General features: G+C 38.7%; 1 protein-coding gene across 2 annotated transcripts in view; it reads left to right on the top strand.

Moving 5' to 3' along the window:
- The first annotated feature begins 266 nt into the window (after window positions 1-266).
- The window catches only part of KHDRBS2 (KH RNA binding domain containing, signal transduction associated 2), a 573,690-nt gene continuing 550,929 nt past the window's right edge, over window positions 267-23,027 (top strand). For both annotated transcript variants that reach the window (XM_077811602.1, XM_077811603.1), the window contains exon 1: window positions 267-357. In XM_077811602.1, the coding sequence (XP_077667728.1) occupies window positions 267-357 (91 nt within the window). The remainder of the gene's footprint in view (window positions 358-23,027) is intronic.

The following is a 23,027-nucleotide window of genomic DNA, read 5'->3' as shown; positions in this document are numbered from 1 at the left end:
CGCTGGGACCAGGCTGTACCTCAGTGGAAGGAGCAGAGGCACGCACGGAGCGCGCGGTGGCTGTGAGGGGCAGCGCAGGGCAGGGCACCCCGGTGGAGTTCAGGCCAGGTCCGTGCCGGCGGAGCGGAGAGAGCCCAGGTGCACAGAGCGGGGGGAGGGAATTAGGCAACAATAAGCAGTCGGCCAAGCCACCACGCCACTGCATCCGAGCAGCACCTAGGGCAGGCAGACGGTCCCAAGTGCAGAGCAGCAGCAGCAGCGGTAGTATGGAGCAGGAGAAATATTTGCCCGAGCTGATGGCAGAGAAGGACAGCCTGGACCCGTCCTTTGTTCATGCAATGCGCCTCCTGGCTGAAGGTAAGACTTCGCTCCTCCTGGCGTGTGTCTCGCCTCTTTCACGCTGCCTTGCTGTGTTCTTAGCCAGGGGACGTGTGCTGCCATGTACAAGCAACCGGAATCCTGCGCCTCGCCTTGGACTCAGCCAAGGCATTCCGCGCCCTGGAGCAGGCATGCAGATGGCAACCCCCCCCCCCCCCCACCTTTCTTTTTGAGGGACCAAACCTTTCAGATGGGAGAGATACCAGCAAAGATTCTTGAGACTTGCTATCGGGATGAGGAATGACTAATCGGCTTAGCCATCGCAGGCAGTGACATGAGCAAGAGAGTGCAGCGTTCACAGAAATGCCCACTTCTGAAGTGGGAAAGATGGGGGGTGGGGGGCATTTAAAGTAAATTGTGATCAGCACATTGCTAGTGAGAGAGTGTGTGTATAGGAACTATAGTCTGTATTTCTGCAGCTTTTCTCAAGTGCAGAGTTGCTCTTTAAGCTCGTCACTCACAGGTTTCTGTAGAAATGTTGAACACTAGAAAGGAAATCAGAATTTCATCGCTGACCATGAAACACTGTGGAAGATGTTATTCCCTCTCTTGTGTCTACTGTACATGGAAATAACCAACGACCAGTTGCTTTGCAAAGTATGGATTGTGTTTTATATGTTTGTTGTAGTAAGGCAGAGAACATTTATTATATAGGGAGATGCATGTTGTCCCCCGGCTTTATTAGCAATAGTTTTTTCAAGCTTGTTCAGGAATAGCTCCTGCTAGCTATTGTATGGAGTAACTTATAACATTAATTTTGGCAAATTTCAGCTTTGAGAATTGTATTTGTATATATGAAGGTGTATATTTTATTTTTCAGTACTGGAAATGCCTGTCTTTTAATGATTTGTAATTAAAATGATTTATTTCATTGAGCAAATGAGGTATTGCAATTGGGTAGGTTCTTTAGGTAGGATTTTTATATGGTTCCTTATTTTATTTACACAAAGACAGATGCTAGGTTCTCATTAAACTCCTTACATCTTGTTTTCCATGTTTAAGTATCATGTTTCGGTTTATATGATAACAGCTAAATCCACTACTATATCTATAATGCAGCATTTTGTCAGTTGACTTTTCTGTTTTGTATGGCATATCAATTTCATGACATCATTTCACTAAGGACTTGATGCATTTCTCTTAGGTTTGTACTGTGATCTAAAGTATTGTCTTGACACAAATTGGTCTTCATTATATCATCAGTGCTTGTGATATAACTACATTTTCTGCATTTCAAGACAGCTAAATTACTTAATTAGGAAGACTTTAAAACTTTATCATTCTTACTACACTATGTAGTTAGTTATTGACTACAGGCCTTATTGAAGAGGACTTCAAGAACAGAAGTAGTACAATCAGTTAAACTCTCCTCATGCTCTCTATTTCTTTTTCTTGTATATATTGTTGATTCTTTAAAAGATGGTCTAAATTGGATACAAATGTAAAAGAGAAGTAGTGACAATGAAGCGTAAATCAAGATTCTGTATCCAAATCTGAAATGAAACTAAGACAAAGAAACCTGTAATGAGCTTATTAAAATATTACATCACAAATGTAAACTACCCTAAAATCTAGGAAAGTGAATAATTTTCCAAAGTTCCATATGTCTTTAAGCAAATTCATAAGCATTTTAGAACTTTTTATGCTAGCACTTAAAACAATTCTTAGGTCAGCAGCCTTCATATTGTCTTTTTAAATACATGGTTTACTGATTGAGAATAAAGTTACTGAATCTAGATTTTCATAGAGTACTTCTGTCTGATAATGGGAAGTCCAGTGTGTATAATGACACACATTTAATATACTTATAATACCTATCTTGCTGCTGCAGAAACAATCACAATAGTTTTTACAGCTGGTATACTAATTTGCAGATAATGAATCTAAATTCCTTATTGCTCAAAGGGGCATATTTCTTGCACCATGCAATTTGATCTTTTCCCAGCAGGGGGAAGTATCTACTGAAAGAGTGCATTTGAGAGAGAACACATGAAATGTATAATTGAAAGTGCAAAGCACAGTCAAATAAAAAAGTGTCATTTCTGATTTGCAGTTCATGCAAAAGTTGCATTTCAGACAACTTTTGAGATTGAGTAAATTAATACTTTACTGGTTTCTTTTGAGTATAGCTGGGGTTAAGTGTACCTGAATATTTAAAAAGACAAAGGTAAGTTGTCTCTGGAAGCTGTAGAGACTGCTAATGTAGGATTCACAGCAGATACCTGATATTAACCTTCAAAACACTATCTGTCAAGTTTTCTAGAGATCCATTTTTGATTTTTACATAAAATGACTATTAAAACAGTTTAATTAAAGTATGAGAGCAACAGATAAAGCAGCAGGAACAAATGTACTTGTTACTACTGACTATAAAAGTGCCATAGATTTTCCTTTAGAAGGGAAGAATGTATAACAGACATAAATTCATCTGGATGCCTCACAGGTAGAACAACACTGGATCACTGTAAAAGGTTTCCTATACTACTGAGTTTCTATGGGATGTCTGTTTTGGAGCCATGGCCTCAGATTCTGGATTTTGATTGTGTGAAAATAATATATGAAAATCTTCATAGCAGCCAGCTACTCTTTTTAATTACTGTTTATCATGCTTCTTGATTGACAATTGATTTCAATTAAATGCACAGTACTGTAATGTTCTCTCTTTTTTTTCCTTCAAAGTTAAGAGCCTATAGCATTCACTCTGACTTGAAAGTGCTGTGATTTTTTGATGTCACTTGCTAACACCTGGATGTGAGAGTAGACAAGCTTCTGTGGAATCCTTAGAGAGGCATACAAGAGATAAACACTCCATAAATACAATTTCCATGTAAAGCAACTTATTGCATTATAATATCATTTTGTTTCTTCATCAACTTTTCTAAAGAACATTATACATCTTTTTGATTGTGTATAACTTATTTAAAATGTGATTATATATTCTCCCCTTAATGTCTTTTTCCATAAGTAGAGAAGGGGTTCATGCATATGTAGTTAAAGTCTGGGGACAAGATAGTGTCGGTGCTAAGCACACACAAACTCCATTTAACTTAGCAAAGATTGATGGCAATCAGCATCCAACAGAATTAGAGAGTACTATTATTATGCTGCTGGAACCCCAACTATTGTGGTAGGCACTGCGATAAAAATAGTAAGAGACAATCCCTACATTAAAGAACTTACATTCTTAACAGACAGATGAAGTATTATCTCAATTTTGGAGCTGTGGCACAGAGCAATTAAATGACTTACTCAAAATCACACAGGAAATATGTAGCACTGTCTAGAATAGAACTGAGGTGTCCTAACTCCCAGTCCAGTGCATTCACCACAACACAGTCCTTCCTCAGGATCATTATCCTGCTCCTGTAGAGATGACACCTATATCAGACTGGAAATATGGCATACATTTTTAAGTGAGAATAGTTAGCCATACGTACAAGGAGAACAAATATTTAACAGTGGGCTTTGACTCTAGCAGAGAAAGGTATAACACAATCCAGTGGCTGGAAATTGAAGCTAGACAAATACAGATTGAAAACCAGGTGTAAATTTTCAACAGTGAGAATAATTAACCATCAAAACAATTTTGCAAGGGTCACAATGAACTTGCCATTACTGTCAACTTTTAAATCAAGATTGGATGTCTATAAAATGTATGCTCTAAGCATTATTTAGGGGCAGTTCTATGCTCCGTGTGATACAGAAGGTCCATTCTGGCCTTGGAATCTATGAATCATGATCAGACTGTTGGAGATGGGGAAAATATTCACAAATGTTTTATTAGAAAAACTTGTGAAACATGAATATTCAGTTCTGTAATAATTTATTCAATATATTTCCCCAAAATTCAAATCATTTATTAAAATAATATCACCTAATCCGCTTTAAATACAGTGAAACCTATGCTAATTGTGGCCTGCGTACCCTGGTCTATCAGCCAGTAAAATCCAAGTCCCTGAGATAGAGTTTCTCTCTATTTATTATACTTGATTATGCAGCCACCTATTATAAAAGTCAGAATAATAACAGGCTCTTTGATGGCTCGTATTGATAGATTGTACTGTAAATTGGTTGTAGTTTAACTTTTTTTTACAGATAAATAAGATACTACTGCTTCTAGTAATGTGATATTCCCCATTAGTATATATGAATAGTTAATACTTGTTTTAAACAAGTAATATCTTACCTACCAATAAAACAGTAAGAAAACTTTTTGAGCTGTACCCTGCACCTTCCATATAATATTTGTTTGTATGCCAGTAGCACCAGGGCCCCATTGTGACAGGTGCTGCACAGACTCTAGGTGAGCACATGATGTGATGTATGTGTTTTTTTTAAAAAACTTTTTGCATGAGTATAAACAAACATGAAGATGATTAAAATATCTATGAATATGTATGAAAACATGCTTGTGTGATTCATGATGTGTAAATGTAGGTGACCTATAGCAACATACAAGCTACTAAATCATCTTTTGCTTTTTAAAAAACTTCTGTCTTACAACAGTATTATCATTATTTTTAGTAAGAGATTGTCAGCAACTGGACACTCAGTCAGACCATCAGTGTAGAGACAAATAAAAATTGCCTGGAGATAACTCAAATATTGCATGGGCTATGCATGTGTGATTGTGTAAATGTCTTGCAAGATGTGATGTAAAAGACACTTGCATGCTCACCTGTAGCACAAAGAGTACAAAGACCCAAGGGAAGAAAATCCAGTCAAAACAAAAATACCTGCCCCCATTGGAAATTTCTCTCTATATCTAGAATGATAGTTCTATATTTCATGACAATACAGTTTGCCTTGGATTTTCAAATGATGCCCTGAAGCCAGTGGGGATAAAACAATTTACACTACATGAAGATCTGGCTGTGATGCTTCTCAGGGCTACGCAAAGCTGTGAGGCACTTCACTGCAACCTGCCCTTTGTCTGAGTGTTCTTGTCTATGTCTGCTGTTGGTCAGCTCCACGACTCCATCAGCCATGAGTATCAGAAGCACTGCCCTCTCAGCCTGCCCAAGCCCCACCTCTCCACAGGTTAGTGATAGGCATGTTCCAGCCTTCCGCCCATCTCTCTGAAGTGTCCAGCCCCTGTTCCACTGGACACTCACAGTTTTGCTGCTCACAAAGAAACCGTGCACTCCAGATTACCAATTCCATCTCAGATCTTTGCTCAGCTAAACACACAGCACTTAGATATGTTTATAGTGAAAACAAGCAACAATTTATTTAATAAAGCAGAGCGATTCAAATGATAGCAAGTAGAAATATTGGAAAAAATGGTTACATAGAGAAAAAAATCATAACCTATGTTCTAGAACGTAGACTTACTTAACTATGTACTTACATGTCTTATGAACCAGAGCTCACCTAAAAGTCCTTCCAGCATTTTTCAGCCAAGTCTAGCTCTATTCCTATTTTTCATGAGACAAAGATGCTGCCAGCTTGTCCCCTAGGTGTACAATCCTATAAGTCTCTTTGCAACCCCAGAGATATCAACACAATCCTTTGATATTTATTCATAAACCATACATCCTCCTGCTGTGTGTTTCTTCCCGTAGATTTCATGATCTCTTATTGATTTTGCCATCTTGCTTAGTTGTAACTCCATATGAAAATAGACTTAGATTGTGAGACACACAATACACAATGACCAGTAAGTGATATAAACATCTGTTACCCTTCTCCCACCCTGGCTGAATGGAACCTGTCAGAGGCATGTCACTTCCTGGTGATCTGTCTTTAACTTCAAGGATTTAAGAACATCATTTCCAGTATAGAGGCATAACTTCTTAAATATTATCTATTCATACATTTTACAATGATTATGATGACCAGTGGGCTCTTGGCTCTTGGTAGAGATCTTACATGCCACCCTGGGGCGAATTATTGTGCACGTAGGTGATCCAAGGGTTACCTGTAAAATTCTATGCCAGTTGGCACTAAGTGGTTCCTGAGTTACACTGACCTTCATATAAGTCTCAGTGTAGGCCCATGCCTGCAAATTGTTCCAATGGAGCAGACCCTGAGCTTGCCCAGAGCCCTATTCAAATAAATTGGGCTCCATATAGGCTCACTCTCATTGAGCTGTTTGGACGACCAGGGCCATCCATTCAACAGTTATGAAGTCATACAGCCTCCACATCCCTTGAGCCTTACTACTATCATTTACACAAGCCTGCAGTAATTGCTGTAGCCAGCATCACAATTATTGGCTCAGTATATTTGCATTTTGCCTCCTACTAGATTAATGTATTGGGTCTACTGTACAACTAACAGTATTTTATTTTGAGACCCCTGGAAATTAATTTGCTTTTTATATAACAAGGTGGTTTGGATCATTAATATATATTTCTAATATGAATCTTGGAGCAATAATAAGGTCACTGCATGCAAATTACTTTCCCTTGTAATGTCTAATGACATGAAGATCATATCTTTATCGAAGATGCGAAATATTATTGGTTAATTCTGTGATTTACTTTAGTTAGGCCTCAGACACTTCTGTAATTTTTATTTAGTAGTGTATAATAAGCTTTTAGCCAAATGATATCTGCAGTCTTAGCAGCTGTCAGGATTCCTTCCCCACTCTGAACTCTAGGGTACAGATGTGGAGACCCCCATAAAATACCCCCTAAGCTTATTCTTTCCAGCTTAGGTTAAAAACTTCCCCAAGGTACAAACTTTACCTTGTCCTTGAACCGTATGCTGCCACCACCAAGCGTTTTAAACAAAGAACAGGGAAAGAGACCACTTGGAGACATCTTCCCCCAAAATATCCCCCCCCCCAAGCCCTACACTCCCCCTTTTCTGGGGAGGCTTGAAAATAATATCCTAACCAATTTGTTACAAAATCATCAAAGACCCAAACCCCTGGACCTTGGAACAATGGAAAAATCAATCAGGTTCTTAAAAGAAGGGTTTTATTTAAAAAAAAAAAAAAGTAAGAAGAAGAAAGGTAAAAATCATCTCTGTAAAATCAGGATGGAAAATACTTTACAGGGTATTCAGATTCAAAACACAGAGGATTCCCCTCTGGGCAAAACCTTAAAGTTACAGAAAACAGGACTAAATCTCCCTCTCAACACAGGGAAAATTCACATAAAACAAACGATAAACTAATCAGCCTTGCCTGGCTTACCTATACTGGTTGCAATATTGCAGACTTGGATTAGGATGTGTTGGAGAAGGTGGATTTCTGTCTGGCCTCTCTCAGTCCCAAGAGAGAACAACAATGTAAACAAAGAGCACAAAACAAAAGCCTTCCTTCCCCCAAGATTTCAAAGTATCTTGTCCCCTTATTGTTCCTTTGGGTCAGGTGCCAGCCAGGTTAGCTGAGCTTCTTAACCCTTCACAGGTAACAGGATGTTGCCTCTGGCCAGGAGGGATTTTATAGCACTGTATACAGAAAGGTGGTTACCTTTCCCTTTATATTTATGACAGCAGCAGTGAGAGTTTATTAGTTCACATTGTATAAATATAGTTTTAAATTAAAATAAAATCAATATAAATGTTAAAGCAAACTCATACATTAATATAATCTACAGTCACTTTTTCTGCTGTTGTGCTCCTTGTTTTTTGTGTTTTGTGTGTGTGATTTTTTTATTTTTATGTTTTTTTGCTGATGTTTACATCAGGTGAGAGGATATCTGAGTTGACAAAGAAGGAAGTTTGTATTAATCATCATTTACTTTGTTGCCCCTGGAAATAAAGTAAATAATTAAAAAATTAACTTAAGAAACCATGCAAATTATCCTTAGCATTTTAAAAGTTTTGTGTTCATTGCAAACAATGATTTTAGGTCAGTCTTTAACATTTTGCCTAAGTTCATGATTGATCTACATTTTTGTTTTTATTAAATGAAAAGAAACAAGTGGAGGTAGTGCAAGTTAAATAATATTATTATATATTATTTCTAAAGTGTAGTAATGTGCTAGGCATTATGGGCCTGATCCAAAGCCCATTGAAGTCAGTGGGAGTTTTTCCTTCATAGCCTTTAATGGTTTATGAATCAATTACTATATACATATCCTGTGCTATTGGCTGAGAAAATTAAATATAATGGTTAGAATAATAAACAAGGAAAAGGGAAGTACTTTTATACTGTAGCATGGTTTTTTTAATGGGATATATCAGTTGGACTACTTAGCTATTCAAAACAGGATGAACATTACCAAACATTGCATACTCAAAAGTTTAAGAGTTTCAGAAATTATCTTTGTCTTTTACTATACGATGCAAGGAGTGCCCTGAACATAAGTCACTTTAGGGAGTACTAAACAGACTAAAACCGTTAAAGAATGACACAGGTGAAGCTGCCTCTGAAAGGGTTTATATGGACTCTGAAAAAGTTGTTAGGCCAATTTTTATGTCTATCTTTAAAAAAAAGAGTGAGAAAAAAATTGACCAAAAATAACCACTTCCTTTGAGGTCAGAAGCAGTTTAGAACAATTTGATCTCTGTTCTTAGAAATTATGTACTTTGAAACAGAGTAAATTGTCTTTACAAAGAGAGGAAAATATAGGTGTAATACCTAAAGGCTAGATTCTGATACTCTTACACTGAGTAGTGCTTGATTTTGTGAGTTGTTCTATTTGAAATTAGTTAGACTACTCGAAGAATAGGGTGCAACTGAGCTTGAGTAAAGGTATCAGAAATTCTTGAGTTGTGAATGCATTCTCTCTTTGGGCAATACATAGCCTACATATATGGGATCACAGAATTTGCTGTACCAAATCAGGCCATTCATTGGTCCATATAGTCTAGTATTTCACCTCCAGCAGTGACCAACACTTGCTCCTGAAGAAAACTGGAACTCACACATATAAGTTAATGCACTCAGCCGCACCTGTAGTGCTGTAAATGGAATACAACAATTCCTTCCTTACACCTGAGGGCATAAATTTAGGGCTTGAGGCAAAGGATGTGTTGATTTTTATGTTACAATGCATAAACATGGAATTGTTGGATAATTCCATGACTAATCTTTATTAAAATGCAAACACAGTATGTGAGATTTGTGCTCCCAGCAGCCTTACCTTAGGTTGAGCATACTGACTGGGTAAAATACTATTTTTAAAAAATATAACAGCCATTATATTGAAATGAAATGAAATTATCCCAACCGCAGTCCAGAGGAAGGCTAAGTCTTCTGCACAAAGTGAGTGATTTTTAATTGTATTCATTTTCAAAGCTCATTCCCTCTCCCTCAGTTAATGGCACTAATAGGGGGAAGAGTTTAGTGCTTTCCCTTAACACTCTTCATCTACTCATTCATTTTGCAGAGGTATGAAAAGTAAAAACTTTTTTGAAAGAAGAGAAAGGAATGGGAGGGGACTTACTAAAGTGTGTATAATGTAAACTATTAGTGTATTGTAAGGACTAATCATACCTAAACAACATTGGAATTGAAAGAAGAAAAAGGAGCACAAGGAGACACATTTCAGTGTGTACATTCATCCTTCTTCCTTATCCCTGACCTCTTTTCATCCCTTGGATTGGGCATATCCCATGGAGACCATATAAGAGTGAGTGAGGAGGTAGTTAGCTTTAAGGCCTAAGGGTGTGGAATATGGTGTAGCCACCAGGGAGCAGAACTGATTCTAGAATGCATTCCTCAGGAGGCTGCATATATCATGGGGCTTTGTGGTCTGGGCAGACAAACTGGGAGTTTCAAATCAAGTTTGAATTGCATAGTACAGGGAGGGGCTTAGACTGGATCCTTCATAATACTAAACACCTTGGTCAAATCCCCTTTAACTCTTCTACCATAAATTCCAGACAAAATAATCCTAGATATTACCATGTCCTTTAAATCAGAGAACCATAGGACTAGAAGGGACCTTGAGAGGTCTTCAAGTCCAGTCTCCTGCTCTCAATGCAGTACTAAGTATTTTCTAGAACATCCCTGAGAAGTGTTTGTCTAACCTCTCCTAAAAATCTCTAGGCAATTTATTCCAGTACTTAACCACCCTGACAGTGAGGAAGTTTTTCCTAATGGCCAGCCCAAACTGTCCTTGCTGCAGCTTAAGCCCACTGCTTCTTGTCCTATCCTCGGAGGTTAAAGAGAACAATTTTTCTCCCTCCTCCTTGTAAAACCCTTTTTATGTACTTGAAACTATTATGTCTCCCCTCAGTTTTCTCTTGTCCAGACTAAACGAACCCAATTTTTTCAATCTTCCTCATAGGTCATGTTTTCTAGACCTTTAATAATTTTTGTTGCTCTTCTCTGGACTTTCTCCATAGCCATCAATGGCTATTAACCAGGATGATCAGGTATGCAACCCCATGCTCTTGGTGTCCCTACCCCTCTGATTTCCAGATGCTGGGACTGGACCACAGGGAATGGGTCACGTGATAATTGCCCTGTTCTATTCATTAACTCTGAAGCATTTGGCATTGGCCACTGTCGGAAGACAGGATCCTGGGCTAGAAGGACCAGTGGTCTCACCCAGTATGGCTGTTCTTACATTCCTATGGTGAAATACCAGTACCAAATAGCAGTACCAAACTGTTTTAAATGACGACTTGCCTTTCTGCATTCCCTTTTGACATTTTGGGTGCTAAATAAATTATGATAAAGCTAAGGATAATTTTAACAGGTGTTCCTCCATCTCAATCTCTCTGCAACTTTTCAGCATGAAAGAGAGGAATAATGTTGGATACATAATATCTATTTTTCTGATATATGTACAGCACAAAAGAACTACCAAGCAATCTAGGGTCCCCAAATTTTATGCAATTGTCTCCCCAGTGTTGGCATTTAAATTATTAGGGGTTATTAAAACACATTTTTAAAATGGAAAGGCATATCCTCCTGATGGTTTGTGTCTGGATTTAGGCATATATGTGCAATGTGTGTGCAGATGCTCATGTACCTTTTTGTGTTCAAAGGCTCTTGGCAATTATTCTTGTCCTTCCGTGATCAGATTTTTTTTCCCTTCTCTTCCCCACTCTGATTTTCACTGCAATGTTTTGATTGGTATTCAGATAGGCTGTTACTACTGCAAAGTGACCCTGTGTTTTGCATTTTTTGATTCAGTTTTGTTTTGTGGTACTTCTTCTGAATTATTGTTAATATTAGTGTTTGGAGTTTTTTGCCTACTTCCTTCAGCTTGTATAAATCCAGATTTTGGAGCAATTTGCAGAAACTGCCTGTGAGGAATAAATTAGTGATCTATGGGAAAAGAACAAGGAGCTCTGAAGGTTACAATGAAAAATGTCAACAAGGAAAGTGAACAAAGAGACATGCAGGCTATACTTTTCAGAGTAGCAGCCGTGTTAGTCTGTATTCGCAAAAAGAAAAGGAGTACTTGTGGCACCTTAGAGACTAACAAATTTATTTGAGCATAAGCTTTCATGAGCTACAGCTCACTTCATCGGATGCTATACTTTGTGTCCCTAGTTCCCCTTCCAGAAGAATTAAATTGCCAAGTAGACCATGGTATGGTAGTGTGTACACCCCATACCAATCTGTGGCACTACAAAACATCTATTGCACAGTTAAAAACACTGTTATTGCTTAAAGAGTACAAGTCATCTGAAATAATGTGCCTGGAGTAGACAGCAGAAGAGTGAGATTCTGGCTGTTTTTTCATTCTTACCCAAGTTAAAAGAAAGCACATTTCTACAGTTAACCATTTGTACTGTTAACTCAAGTAGAAAGTTCCTGCAGTAAGAGAGGAAAGAGAAATCTAATTAGAGAAAAAGCAGAGAGGAATGAGTTTGAAATACACCCAGGACAATGAGTTTAATGTGATTCTGCAGCTATATCAAACCCAACAAAATCTAGAGCTGGAGATGGAAATGAATTGCAAACCAGCAGCAACGCTCCCTGGTTTCTTCCTTCTTCTTGATCTACTCCTCTCCCTATTTCTCAGAACCTTTAGTTATTTGGAAGATATTTTACTAGGTACCAGTAACAAATATATTTAAAGGGGGTGTGTGTGGGGAAAGGAACAGAAAAAGGAAGGAGACGGGAGATAAAAAAATGAAGGAGAATGCAAGGGTGAGAGAGGAGGAATTAATATAAAAAAAAAAGAGGATGGAGATAATGACTCAAAGAAGGAGGTGGAGAGAAAGCTAAGGGAGAATTGAATACGAAGTGCAGGGAATTAGACAAATCGCAATTTAAGAGGTGTAATAGATTCACTCACCCCCACTCACTCACCTTAGGAAACTGATGAAAGCCAGACATTTTCAACCTTTCCATTATTTTATTTTGAAAGTTTAATAGGGAGTTCTGAAATCTTACAATTAAGTTTTGATTAATTAAAATGAATAGATAAAAGCAGCTGCTAAGCATTTAAAATCAACTGTATTTATTTTAATATAAAATAAGGAAAGAAGGTTCAAAATTCTATTTTAACCTTCTGCAAACATTCCATGAACAATTATGAATTTGAAGTTAGTGTATTTGTCTGTGAGTTAGGGGACATGTTATAGGTATCTGTGCTGTGCATATATATACTTATAATTGAACAATAATTACTTACACACACACACACAAACACACACTTCCCACCATAAAGATGCTGCCAAATCTCTACAAATCAGCCACAGAAATCTCTCCCTTGCAACAGAAGTTATAAACCTTTTGAAATATTATGGTTAAACAGGTGACCGTCACTATATTTGGGTATTATAGTTTAAAAGCTATTACCGAAGCACTGATTTGCTTTTTATTTAAATTCCTTTAATGTGTAAATTTGAATTCCTGAATCTTCATTGTAGCTTTTAGTTACACAGTTTGAGATTAGTTCTTTTTTCTCTTTAATGAACCCTTTCAATTTTGCATGAGACTATATCAGTATTATGAACAAAGTGACCTGGGAAGGACCTTTTTTCATTTATTTATATCAATAAACGTCATGGAGAGCTGCAGAGACTGGAACAAGTCAGTCATAGAAGAAGATCAGGTGACTGGGTAGTGTATTCCAAGGGGACAAGGGAACCAGGTGACTGGAAAGAATGCACAGAGGAGTAGTGTGGGAGGTAGGAACAGAACCTTTGTTAGAGGGAGAAAAATGAAAATTAAAATGATGTTGTGATTTCCTTTTTCCAAAAACAGCATAACACTTATTGTATTAAAGACAGCACACAATCCTAAATTCTTTCCAATTATTACGTTTTCCATATAAACAGTTGTTGTATTTGCTACATTCGTTGTATGTTTACAGGAGGTCTGTTAAATGGCAAATGGGAAGGTTGGAGATCCTCAAGACCATCTCTCTAATAAGGCATGGTGTAGACTATGTAAAAGTTAGTCATCTCTGCAGGCTATACTTTTTGTCCATATTCATATTCATATTCCTAATGTGGGACTGGATGATTTTAGATGACAGAGCTGATACCATATTAAAATAGAATATAAATGGATCCATTCCAAAGGCCTGATTCAGTGCCTTGGTTGTACAGTATGGTGTTGAGTATGAGCTCCATCAAATCTGATCCCTCATAAGAACTCCGTGAACTTGGCACTTTCTATGTCCATAAGAGTGGATCTGACCAGGTCTTTGAACATTGTGCCTCTTGGTTAAAGATAAAACTTATAAACATTTTGATCTGTCCTATGAATTAGAATCTTGCTATTATTCTAACTAAAATGCTCAAACTACCATCACAATACGCACTACCTTTCTGGCAGCCTCCACAGAGAGCTCAAGGAGTGATTGAGGTTGAAAATTCAACTATTCTATCTCATCTATGGTGTAAGGGTCATTCCAGAAAAGGAATCAGACATGTTGAAAACACCTTGGAAAGCATGTCCAGTTGTTGTATGTTCTATGGCTAAACAGTGAATTACAGTCTCCAGTGTTCAAGATGGTACATTTTCATATATAGCTAACTTACTTATATATTTTTAAAAATGACTTATATATTATCCACAAATTATATTAGTTTCTAAGCTGCACATTTGCTAAAAATCCATTTCAAACTGTAAAAGGAAATGAACTGAAAAGAGGTAACAAAATGACTGTCATTTGAGAATTCTGAGGGTGTCAGACTGGTTTGATTCACTATCAGAACTTGAATCTCATTAGTGATATGAATAGTAAAATATTGATATAACTGAAATGAGACTGCTAAATGGGGCATTTAAAATTAGAATAAAGATTAATTTTCTCATTTATTTTATACAATAAATACAGTGATTAAAAAAATTAAATATTGTAAAACATTTTAAAGCAAGGTCACCATTTATTTATTTCAGGGTCTTTTGGCTGGTTTGAAGATATTTTACCATTTACACTAGTGTCCTGTAAAAGGCAGGACAGGAGAATCAACCTGAATATTGTAGGTAAAGGTATATATTGATCACAGAATCACAGAAATGTACGTCTGGTAGGGACCTTGAGCAATCATCAAATCTAGTTCCCTGCACTGAGGCAGGACCACCCTGACAGGTGTTTGTCAAACCTATTCTTAAAAATCTCCAGTGATGATGATTCCACAACCTCCCTTAGAAGTCTATTCTAGATCTTAACTACCCTTATCATTAGAAAGTATTTCCTAATATCTAAGCTAACTCTCCCTTGCTGCAGATTAAGTCCATTACTTCTTTTCCTATATTTAGTGGACATTGAGAACAATTTGTCACAGTTCTCTTTATAACAGCCCTTTATATATTTGAAGACTATCAGGTCCTTCTTAGCCTTCTTTTCTCAGGACTTAACATGCCCAGTTTTATTAGTGTTTCCTCAGAGATCAGGGTTTCTGAATTTTGTATCATTTTTGTTGCTCTCCTCTGGACTCTCTCCAATTTGTCCACATCTTTCCTAACGTGTGGTGCCCAGAACTGGACAGAGTAGTCCAGCTGAATCCTCACCAGTGCTGAGTACAGTGGGACAATTACCTCCTGTGTCTTATGTACAATTCTCCTGATAATAAATCTCAGAATGATATTAACTTTGTTCACATGAATCAAATTATTGCCTCATTGAATCTGTGATCCACTATAACCCCAGATCCTTTCCAGCCATACTACCACCTAGCCAGTGGTATAGTTTATACAATTTTATAATTGTGCATTTGATTTTTCCTTCCTAAGTGAAGTACTTTTCAATTATCTTTACTGAATTTCATTTTGTTGATTCCAGACCAGTTCTCCAATTTGTCCATGGTGTTTTGAATTCTAATCCTGTCCTCCAAAGTGCTTGCATCCCCTACCAGCTTGTCATATGCAAATTTTATAAGCATACTCTCTACTCCATTATCCAAGTCATTAATGAAAATATTGAATAGTACTGGACTGAGGACTCACTCCTGCAGGATTCTACCAAATACACCCTCCTATTTGGATAGCGATCCATTGATAACTACTCTTTGAGTATGATCGTTGTGCCAGTTGCATCCACCTTATAGTAATTTCATCTAGACCACATTTACCTAGTTTGTTTATGAGAATGTCATGTGGGACTGTGTCAAAAGCCTTACTAAAACCATGATGTATCGTGTCTACTGGTTTCCACAGCCTCCATCCACTATGTCAATAACCCTTTATAAGAAGGAAATTAGGTTAATTTGGCATGATTTATTCTTGACAAATCCATGCTGGCTATTCCTTATAACCGTATTAGCCTCTAGTTCTAACACACACATTGTTTAGTAACTTGTTCCAGGTATTGAAGTTAGGCTGGCTGGTCCATTATTTTCTGGATCCTCTATGATCCACTATGATTGCCCTTCTCCAGTCCTCTACCACCTGTCTGTCCTCCATAAGTTCTCAAAGATAATTGCTTCAGCTAGTTCAGCCATTTATAATATATTTATCAAAATAAGAGAATAAGGTTGAATCTTAAAGTCTGATCTAGCTCCCATTACAGACCCTGGAAGGACACTTATTGACTTTAATGAGTTAGATTGGACTGTTATTGACTAAAAAGAGAGGATGAATTATTGAAGTGCTAGAACTAAGCAGGGAAAGAAGACCATTTTCTTTGGATCTAACTTGGCACAATATTTGTCCAAACATCATACCATATAAGCTGACTTTTCAAAGTTTGTGGCCTAGTGTAAAAGTCGGACATATAGAAGTCAATCCTGTATTCCTTGTGGACACAGCTTCCACTGACTTCATTGAAATTTTGGCTATATGGGGAATGCAGGGTTAGTGTTATGCTTTCCCCCTAATTACCAAATTACTGTATATCTGTAACTTTATGACTGAGTTGAGAAAGACTTGAAGATTTTCTGACAAATAATGGCAAATAGCTTAATGTTTCCAGTAAGTTTACACAGGCTTGCAGAGAAAATGGAACAAGTTACCATGTATCCACATTCTTACATTAACTGTCTGAGTTCACTCAACTGCAGTTCTGCAGTAGTTTATGTATAATACCTAATATTGGCACAAGACAAGTGACTGTAGATGAGGGGGGAAGAACATTCTCCACAGCTCAGTAGCTGTTGTACCCTAAATCACTGTGCCAACAAGTCTCCATATAGATCCCTTTCTAATTCTTGAAAAGATGATGGACCTGATTCTGAGCTTACTTACTCTTGTAGAAGCAAGAGCAGAATTTAGCTCTACATTATTTTTAAAACTAAGAACTGTAGATAAAAGGTGAAGTCTGGTTCCATATTCATATTTAATACCACTATTTTAGTTTGTTTTGCTGAAAAACAGAATTAGCCTACAGATTTTCTGCTTGAATTTACTCATTGTTTTGAGCTAAGAACACTCTGTAGCCGTTGTACAGATGGAAATTTACAGAAATTTTGCTTGTATAATTTACACCCGCCCAAAAAAAAGCAGTCCCATGTTTGACACACACGCATACAGTACACATGCAAAGTAAGACAGTCCCTGAAAAAAGTAATAGTACCCCATATGAGGATATGTAATAGTCCCTGATAAGTAATAGTAATAGTATCCCCATAAGAGGGATGGAGAACTGAAGCACAGAGAATTTAATTGATTTTCCCACAGTCACAGAGGGAGTTTATGGCAGAGCTGAGAACCGAATCTAGATCTCTTGAGTCCCAGTCTAGTACGTTAACTACATGACCATCCTTCCTCTCCATGGTGGAGGGTAGCCAATGAATTAACATAGTGAAGGATTTTTCCCTTTTTCCTCATCTCACCAAAAATCTTCTGTGCTGTTATGTACCTAGACATTAGTAGAAGAGGAACCATCATTCCCCTACATAAGATCACACAAACCCTGCTTCCTTCTATTAGCACCAGTTCTGTTGGGTCAAGCTCTCCATCAGCACATATATATGGGCAGGATTTGGTACTGAGTTCAGAACTGCAAAGAAGGCTGCTTACTTATATCTCAACTCTACTGTCCATCTCACTGCTGTCATTGCTTTATTTATTTATTTATTGCATTCATATAGTGATTTTTATGCAAAAGGAGGAAATCTTCTGGTAACAAATAGCACTAGAAAGCAGGAGAAAAGAATGAAGGAAATGGAGTATGGATTATTTTCTAGGTTTTGATGTTTCTTTGGTTGATAGTCAAATATTGAATCTGGGAATTGCAGAAAGAAAGCGAGGCTTATGGTTAAACTATTGCAATTCCACAGTGAAAGCAACAGAAAGAAAAAATTAACAATACTGCTATGGACCAAAGATAATCACAAGGGTGAACATAAGGATACTATATACAGCCATTTGAATAATACTGATTGCACTGAAGATGCACCACACATTATTAAATTTAACTTTGCAATATCTGTCTAATTTTTATTTTTGAAGGTTAAATGTATTACTCCAATGTTTTGTTTGAACTGCATTAGAGCCTGGGTTGTCTCCAGATGTTTAGATTCTAAGGAAGGGAATTCAAAAAGAAAACACACTTTGTGAATGAAGAGAGCAAATGACTGTTGCATTTTTCCCAAGGTTTTCCTGTTTGCTATTTGTGGGATAGTGACATGCTTTCTTCATTGTTCACCAAAGATACGTTCCTAACTTGATGATTTAATTTCCATGAAGTGCTTTATGCTAGCCTAGATTCTTAGGCTCTGTCAGCAGGGGGAGGCAAACTTTAACTCCAATCTTTCATATTTAAAAATACTTCCCAGAGCCCACAGTCAACATTCTCTCTTCAGAATGTTTAACTTCCAAATAAGTTTTAATATTTATATCAAAGTTCTAATCTAGAAAGATTCCTAAATGCTTATACACACATATTGTACATCATAGAGCTTGTGTTTAGCAGCACACCATGCTACACAGCATCTCAGGACAGGAAATGAAGAATACTAAACATACAATTGAAATGGTGAGGGGAATTTAAGTGATCAGACTATCACCAGCAGACTATTACCAGCAACTCTGGCCAGCATGCTGGAGCTGATTTGAAGACCCTTGAGAATTTGAATGGCTACCAGGGGGGATATGCAGAGTCTTACAGCTCATCCAAATGGTGAAATTTACAGCAGCATTTTCTCCATTAGTTCAGTAGTGATTCATGGGAACTCACCCTCTGAGTCACCAACACAACTTCCTGTATTATCCTAGATTTTCTCTGGATAACTAGCCCTGATCCTACTTAGAACTGATGAGATCATAGTGCAAGATTCCCCTGTTTATGCTTCCAAGAATCGCATTAGTTTTGCAGCTAATTAATTATCATGACTCCCCAAGGTTTTTCAGAATCACTGCTTCCTAGGACAGAGTCTCCCATCCTGTAAAAATGACTTACATTCTTTGTTCCTAGATGTATACATTTACATTTAGCTGTATTAAAACACATATTGCTTACCAAGCAATCCAGATCTCTCTGTATCCTCCCTGTGAGTGAAGGTTACCAACAATAACAATACTCTTAAACAACAAGTCTCTGTAGTGCTGAATGTCCATGGCCATGTTGTATGGCTTTATTCCAGGTGTCTAAAAGCTCCTCAGGGTTATTACTGATTTGGTGCAGCCAGGTTAATTGAATCATAGAATATCAGGGTTGGAAGGGACCTCAGGAGGTCATCTAGTCCAACCCCCTGCTCAAAGCAGGACCAATCCCCAACTAAATCATCCCAGCCGGGGCTTTGTCAAGCCTGACCTTAAAAACTTCAAAGGAAGGAGATTCCACCACCTCCCTCGGTAACGCATTCCAGTGCTTCATCACCCTCCTAGTGGAAAAGTTTTTCCTAATATCCAACCTAAACCTCCCCCTCTGCAACTTGAGACCATTACTCCTTGTTCTGTCAACTGCTACCACTGAGAACAGTCTAGATCCATCCTCTTTGGAACCCCTTTCACGTAGTTGAAAGCGGCTATCAAATCTCCCCTCATTCTTCTCTTCTGCAGACTAAACAATCCCAGTTCCCTCAGCCTCTCCTCATAAGTCATGTGTTCCAGTCCCCTAATCATTTTTGTTGCCCTCTGCTGGATGCGTTCCAATTTTTTCACATCTTTCTTGTAGTGTGGGGCCCAAAACTGGACACAGTACTCACCAATGCTGAATAGAGGGGAAAGATCACATCGCTCGATCTGCTGGCAATGCCCCTACTTATACAGCCCAAAATGCCGTTAGGCTTCTTGGCAACAAGGGCACGCTGTTGACTCATATCCAGCTTCTCGTCCACTGTAACCCGTAGGTCCTTTTCTGCAGAACTGCTGCCTAGCCATTCGGTCCCTTGTCTGTAGCAGCACATGAGATTCTTCCATCCTAACTGTAGGACTCTGCACTTGTCTTTGTTGAACCTCATTAGATTTCTTTTGGCCCAATCCTCTAATTTTTCTAGGTCCCTCTGTATCCTATCCCCACCCTCCAGCGTATCTACCACTCCTTCAGTTTAGTGAAGAAGACCAGATGGCCGCTGCCAATCCTCTTTTGATCTCAAGTCTGATCTTCAGGGCTCAGTGTGCAGGGACTTTGTCTCTGAGGTGGGCTATATGACCAAAAAGTGCCAGCTGGTGGTGAACAATGAAGATGTAAATCCTCTTGTGGCCAGTTCTCAATAAAACATCATTATTACTGATAAAATCAAACCATCACATGCCCAATAATTGCTTATGGCAACCCATGTGAAATGCCTTCATCCTCCTTCTGTCTTGATTAAGCATTACCCATGTTTCAGGTCTGTATAAGAGGATTGGAAGTACACAGGTTTGATAAATCCATACTTTTGTGTATTATTTCACCTTCTTTTCACTCCAGATCCCATCCAGGTCCTTCCTGGCTGAGGTTGCTAAACTGATTCTCCTTAGGATGTCTTGCTGGCTGAGCCCATTTGATGGCAACTTGCTCCCTAGATAGATGAAATTATCCACTAGTTTTATGGTTTGCCCAGCAGCACAAATGTTTTGTATCACATTTTATTTATTAGTCAAAAATGAATAGAATTACTTGGCTAACATCCTAAACAAAAAGTTACCAAATTTCTTCATGTAACTCCCATCTCCTCCTTTCCTTGGAACAAGTTCATTTATAGAGAGAAAATTATCTAAACACATACAGGGCACTTTCTTTGCTTACATATTTCCCTCATGCACCCCTCAATCTTCCTGATAAAAAACATTCTGTCAGTTAATCCTTCATCTGAATACTGAACAGTGTGAATGTTGTAACAAGTCCCTGAGCGCTGAATACTAAAAACCTCCCTTATATTGAATTGCTGAAGTTTTGTAACCTAAGGCGCATCGATAGAAAAAACATTTGCCGGTTCAGGGGCTCATCATGGTATTGTCAAGGTAGTGGCCTTATCTTGATACAGGTATTTATCCTCGAAGTTGGTACCCAAATTTCTCCCATGAGGATTTCTGTGAGACCATGCCAATGCACTGGTGATAAATAACGAATATTAGGTGTGGTTGGAGGCTAGAAATGCAAATTACTGAAGTAATCTGAGGGGTAGATCCAAAAAGGAATTTAGGTGTTGCAATGCCTAACTTTTAGGCACGTTGCCACCCAGTGGAATCCACAGCTCTGAGTTATTTATTAATTATTACTTATAATTTGTATTACCTTTGTACCTAGGAGCTCCAGTCATGGCCCAGGACCCCATGGTACTAGGTTCTGTACAACCACAGAACAAAAAAAGGCAGTGCCTGCCCCAAACAGCTTGCAATCTAAGCATATGACAAGAGACAACAGATGGTTACAGACAGATGGAGGAATACAAGGAAGTGATGAGACAATACTACTTAATAAGACAAGACAGACATAGAGTGAGGAAAATGGGTAAAACACACAAGCAGAGTGAACAATGTGATGGTGGCATACACCACTATTTAATTATTCTAGCTAAATGGAAGGGAAAGAGGTGAGGGGGGCAGGGCAGAGGAAGAGAGGCGGTAGGTGTGGAGTGAAGCTGAGCTGAAGAGATCATGAGGGAAGGGGAGATTGGAGCAAATAGGCAATCAGCATAGGGTAGAGAAAATCAGAGAACATGCAGCAGCTTTGACTGGAATGTCCAAAGGTCCCTGCTGCTACTGATCCTATCTCTGGAGTCTTTGTCTGGTGGCTCTCTGAAGTTCTCCCCCAAGGCCATGTGGCAGGAGGAGGGAAAGCACCACCTGAACCTAGTGCCCCCAGGGCGTGAGTGTGTCTCTCCTTCACAGTTCTGGATGCAGGGAATGTTGTCGGGAGGGCTCCCTATACAATGCAACAGGAGAGTTAGGCACCAAATAATGGCATCCACAAAAGCCAGCACACTGAGAGGGCATCTGCCTAAGCTAACCAGTAGAAAATGCTGAGGAGAGGGGTGTAGATCCATCCTTCTCAGGGAGTTACACACCAAAGGTCTGGGGTGGAGGGAGGTGCCTCTCTCTGCTTGGGATTCTTAGCCATGAATCCTCTCCTAGAGTTATGCACGTAAGTGCTTGTTCCACTGCCTCCCCAAGAAATTCACAGGGGAGGCCTCCTTGTTAATCCTTATTCCACTGGTTAGAGCACTCATCCAGGATGTAGGAGACACTGGTTTATTTCCCTACATTGGCTGATGTGAAGCAGGGATTTGCCCCTGCATTTCCCACCTTGGACTGTAGTGTCATTCTCATTTTTTCTTTGGCCCAATGCATATTTAAATATTTATACCCAGGAGAGCCCTTCAATAGAAGAGATTGAGAGAGAACCCCCTCTACCCCGTTGCCATCAAAATATCCCATAGCCCAGAAGTTAGCACATTCACTTGAGAGGTGGGCAGCCCAAGTTCAAATCTCTTGTCCCACTTAGGGAAAAAGTGAACCCAGGTCTCCCACATCACAGGTGAGTACGCTTACAATGGAGATACACATTATAAGGGGGAGGGGGGGAGGTGCTGCCTCTCTTTTCCCATCGCAGCTCTTTTATGTGACTTTAGGTGCACTCTGAGAAAATCTATTGGATCAGACCCTGAAGGCAAGATAGGCAGGGCAGTGCCTAGTTTGAAGATCCTGCTGGGGCTTAGACGTGAGCTGGGCACCTAGACTGAGGCAGCTGTGTGCATGCTTGCTGGCACAAACTTCGGCATGTATGAATTTTAGGGGCCTCCAGGGCTATGCAGCAGCTGAGCAAGGGTTTTGAGAATCTCAGTTGCACCTACATGTTGGGCTTAGGTACTTAAATTCTTCTGTGGCTATAGCTCTGAGTGTCTTGTTTGGTAAACTTGAATGCTAGATTCCTAATTGCATAGGTGTTAATCATAATATTATGTTTTAGGGAGAGAAATCGGAAAATGGGAGAAGAAGCAGGACTTTTTGTATCTGGCTGGGTACA

Source organism: Eretmochelys imbricata, chromosome 3, assembly GCF_965152235.1.
Source record: "Eretmochelys imbricata isolate rEreImb1 chromosome 3, rEreImb1.hap1, whole genome shotgun sequence".
Classification (NCBI taxonomy): Eukaryota; Metazoa; Chordata; order Testudines; family Cheloniidae; genus Eretmochelys; species Eretmochelys imbricata.
The sequence above is the reverse complement of the archived record's forward strand: the minus strand, read 5'-3'. Positions and strand labels throughout refer to the sequence as shown.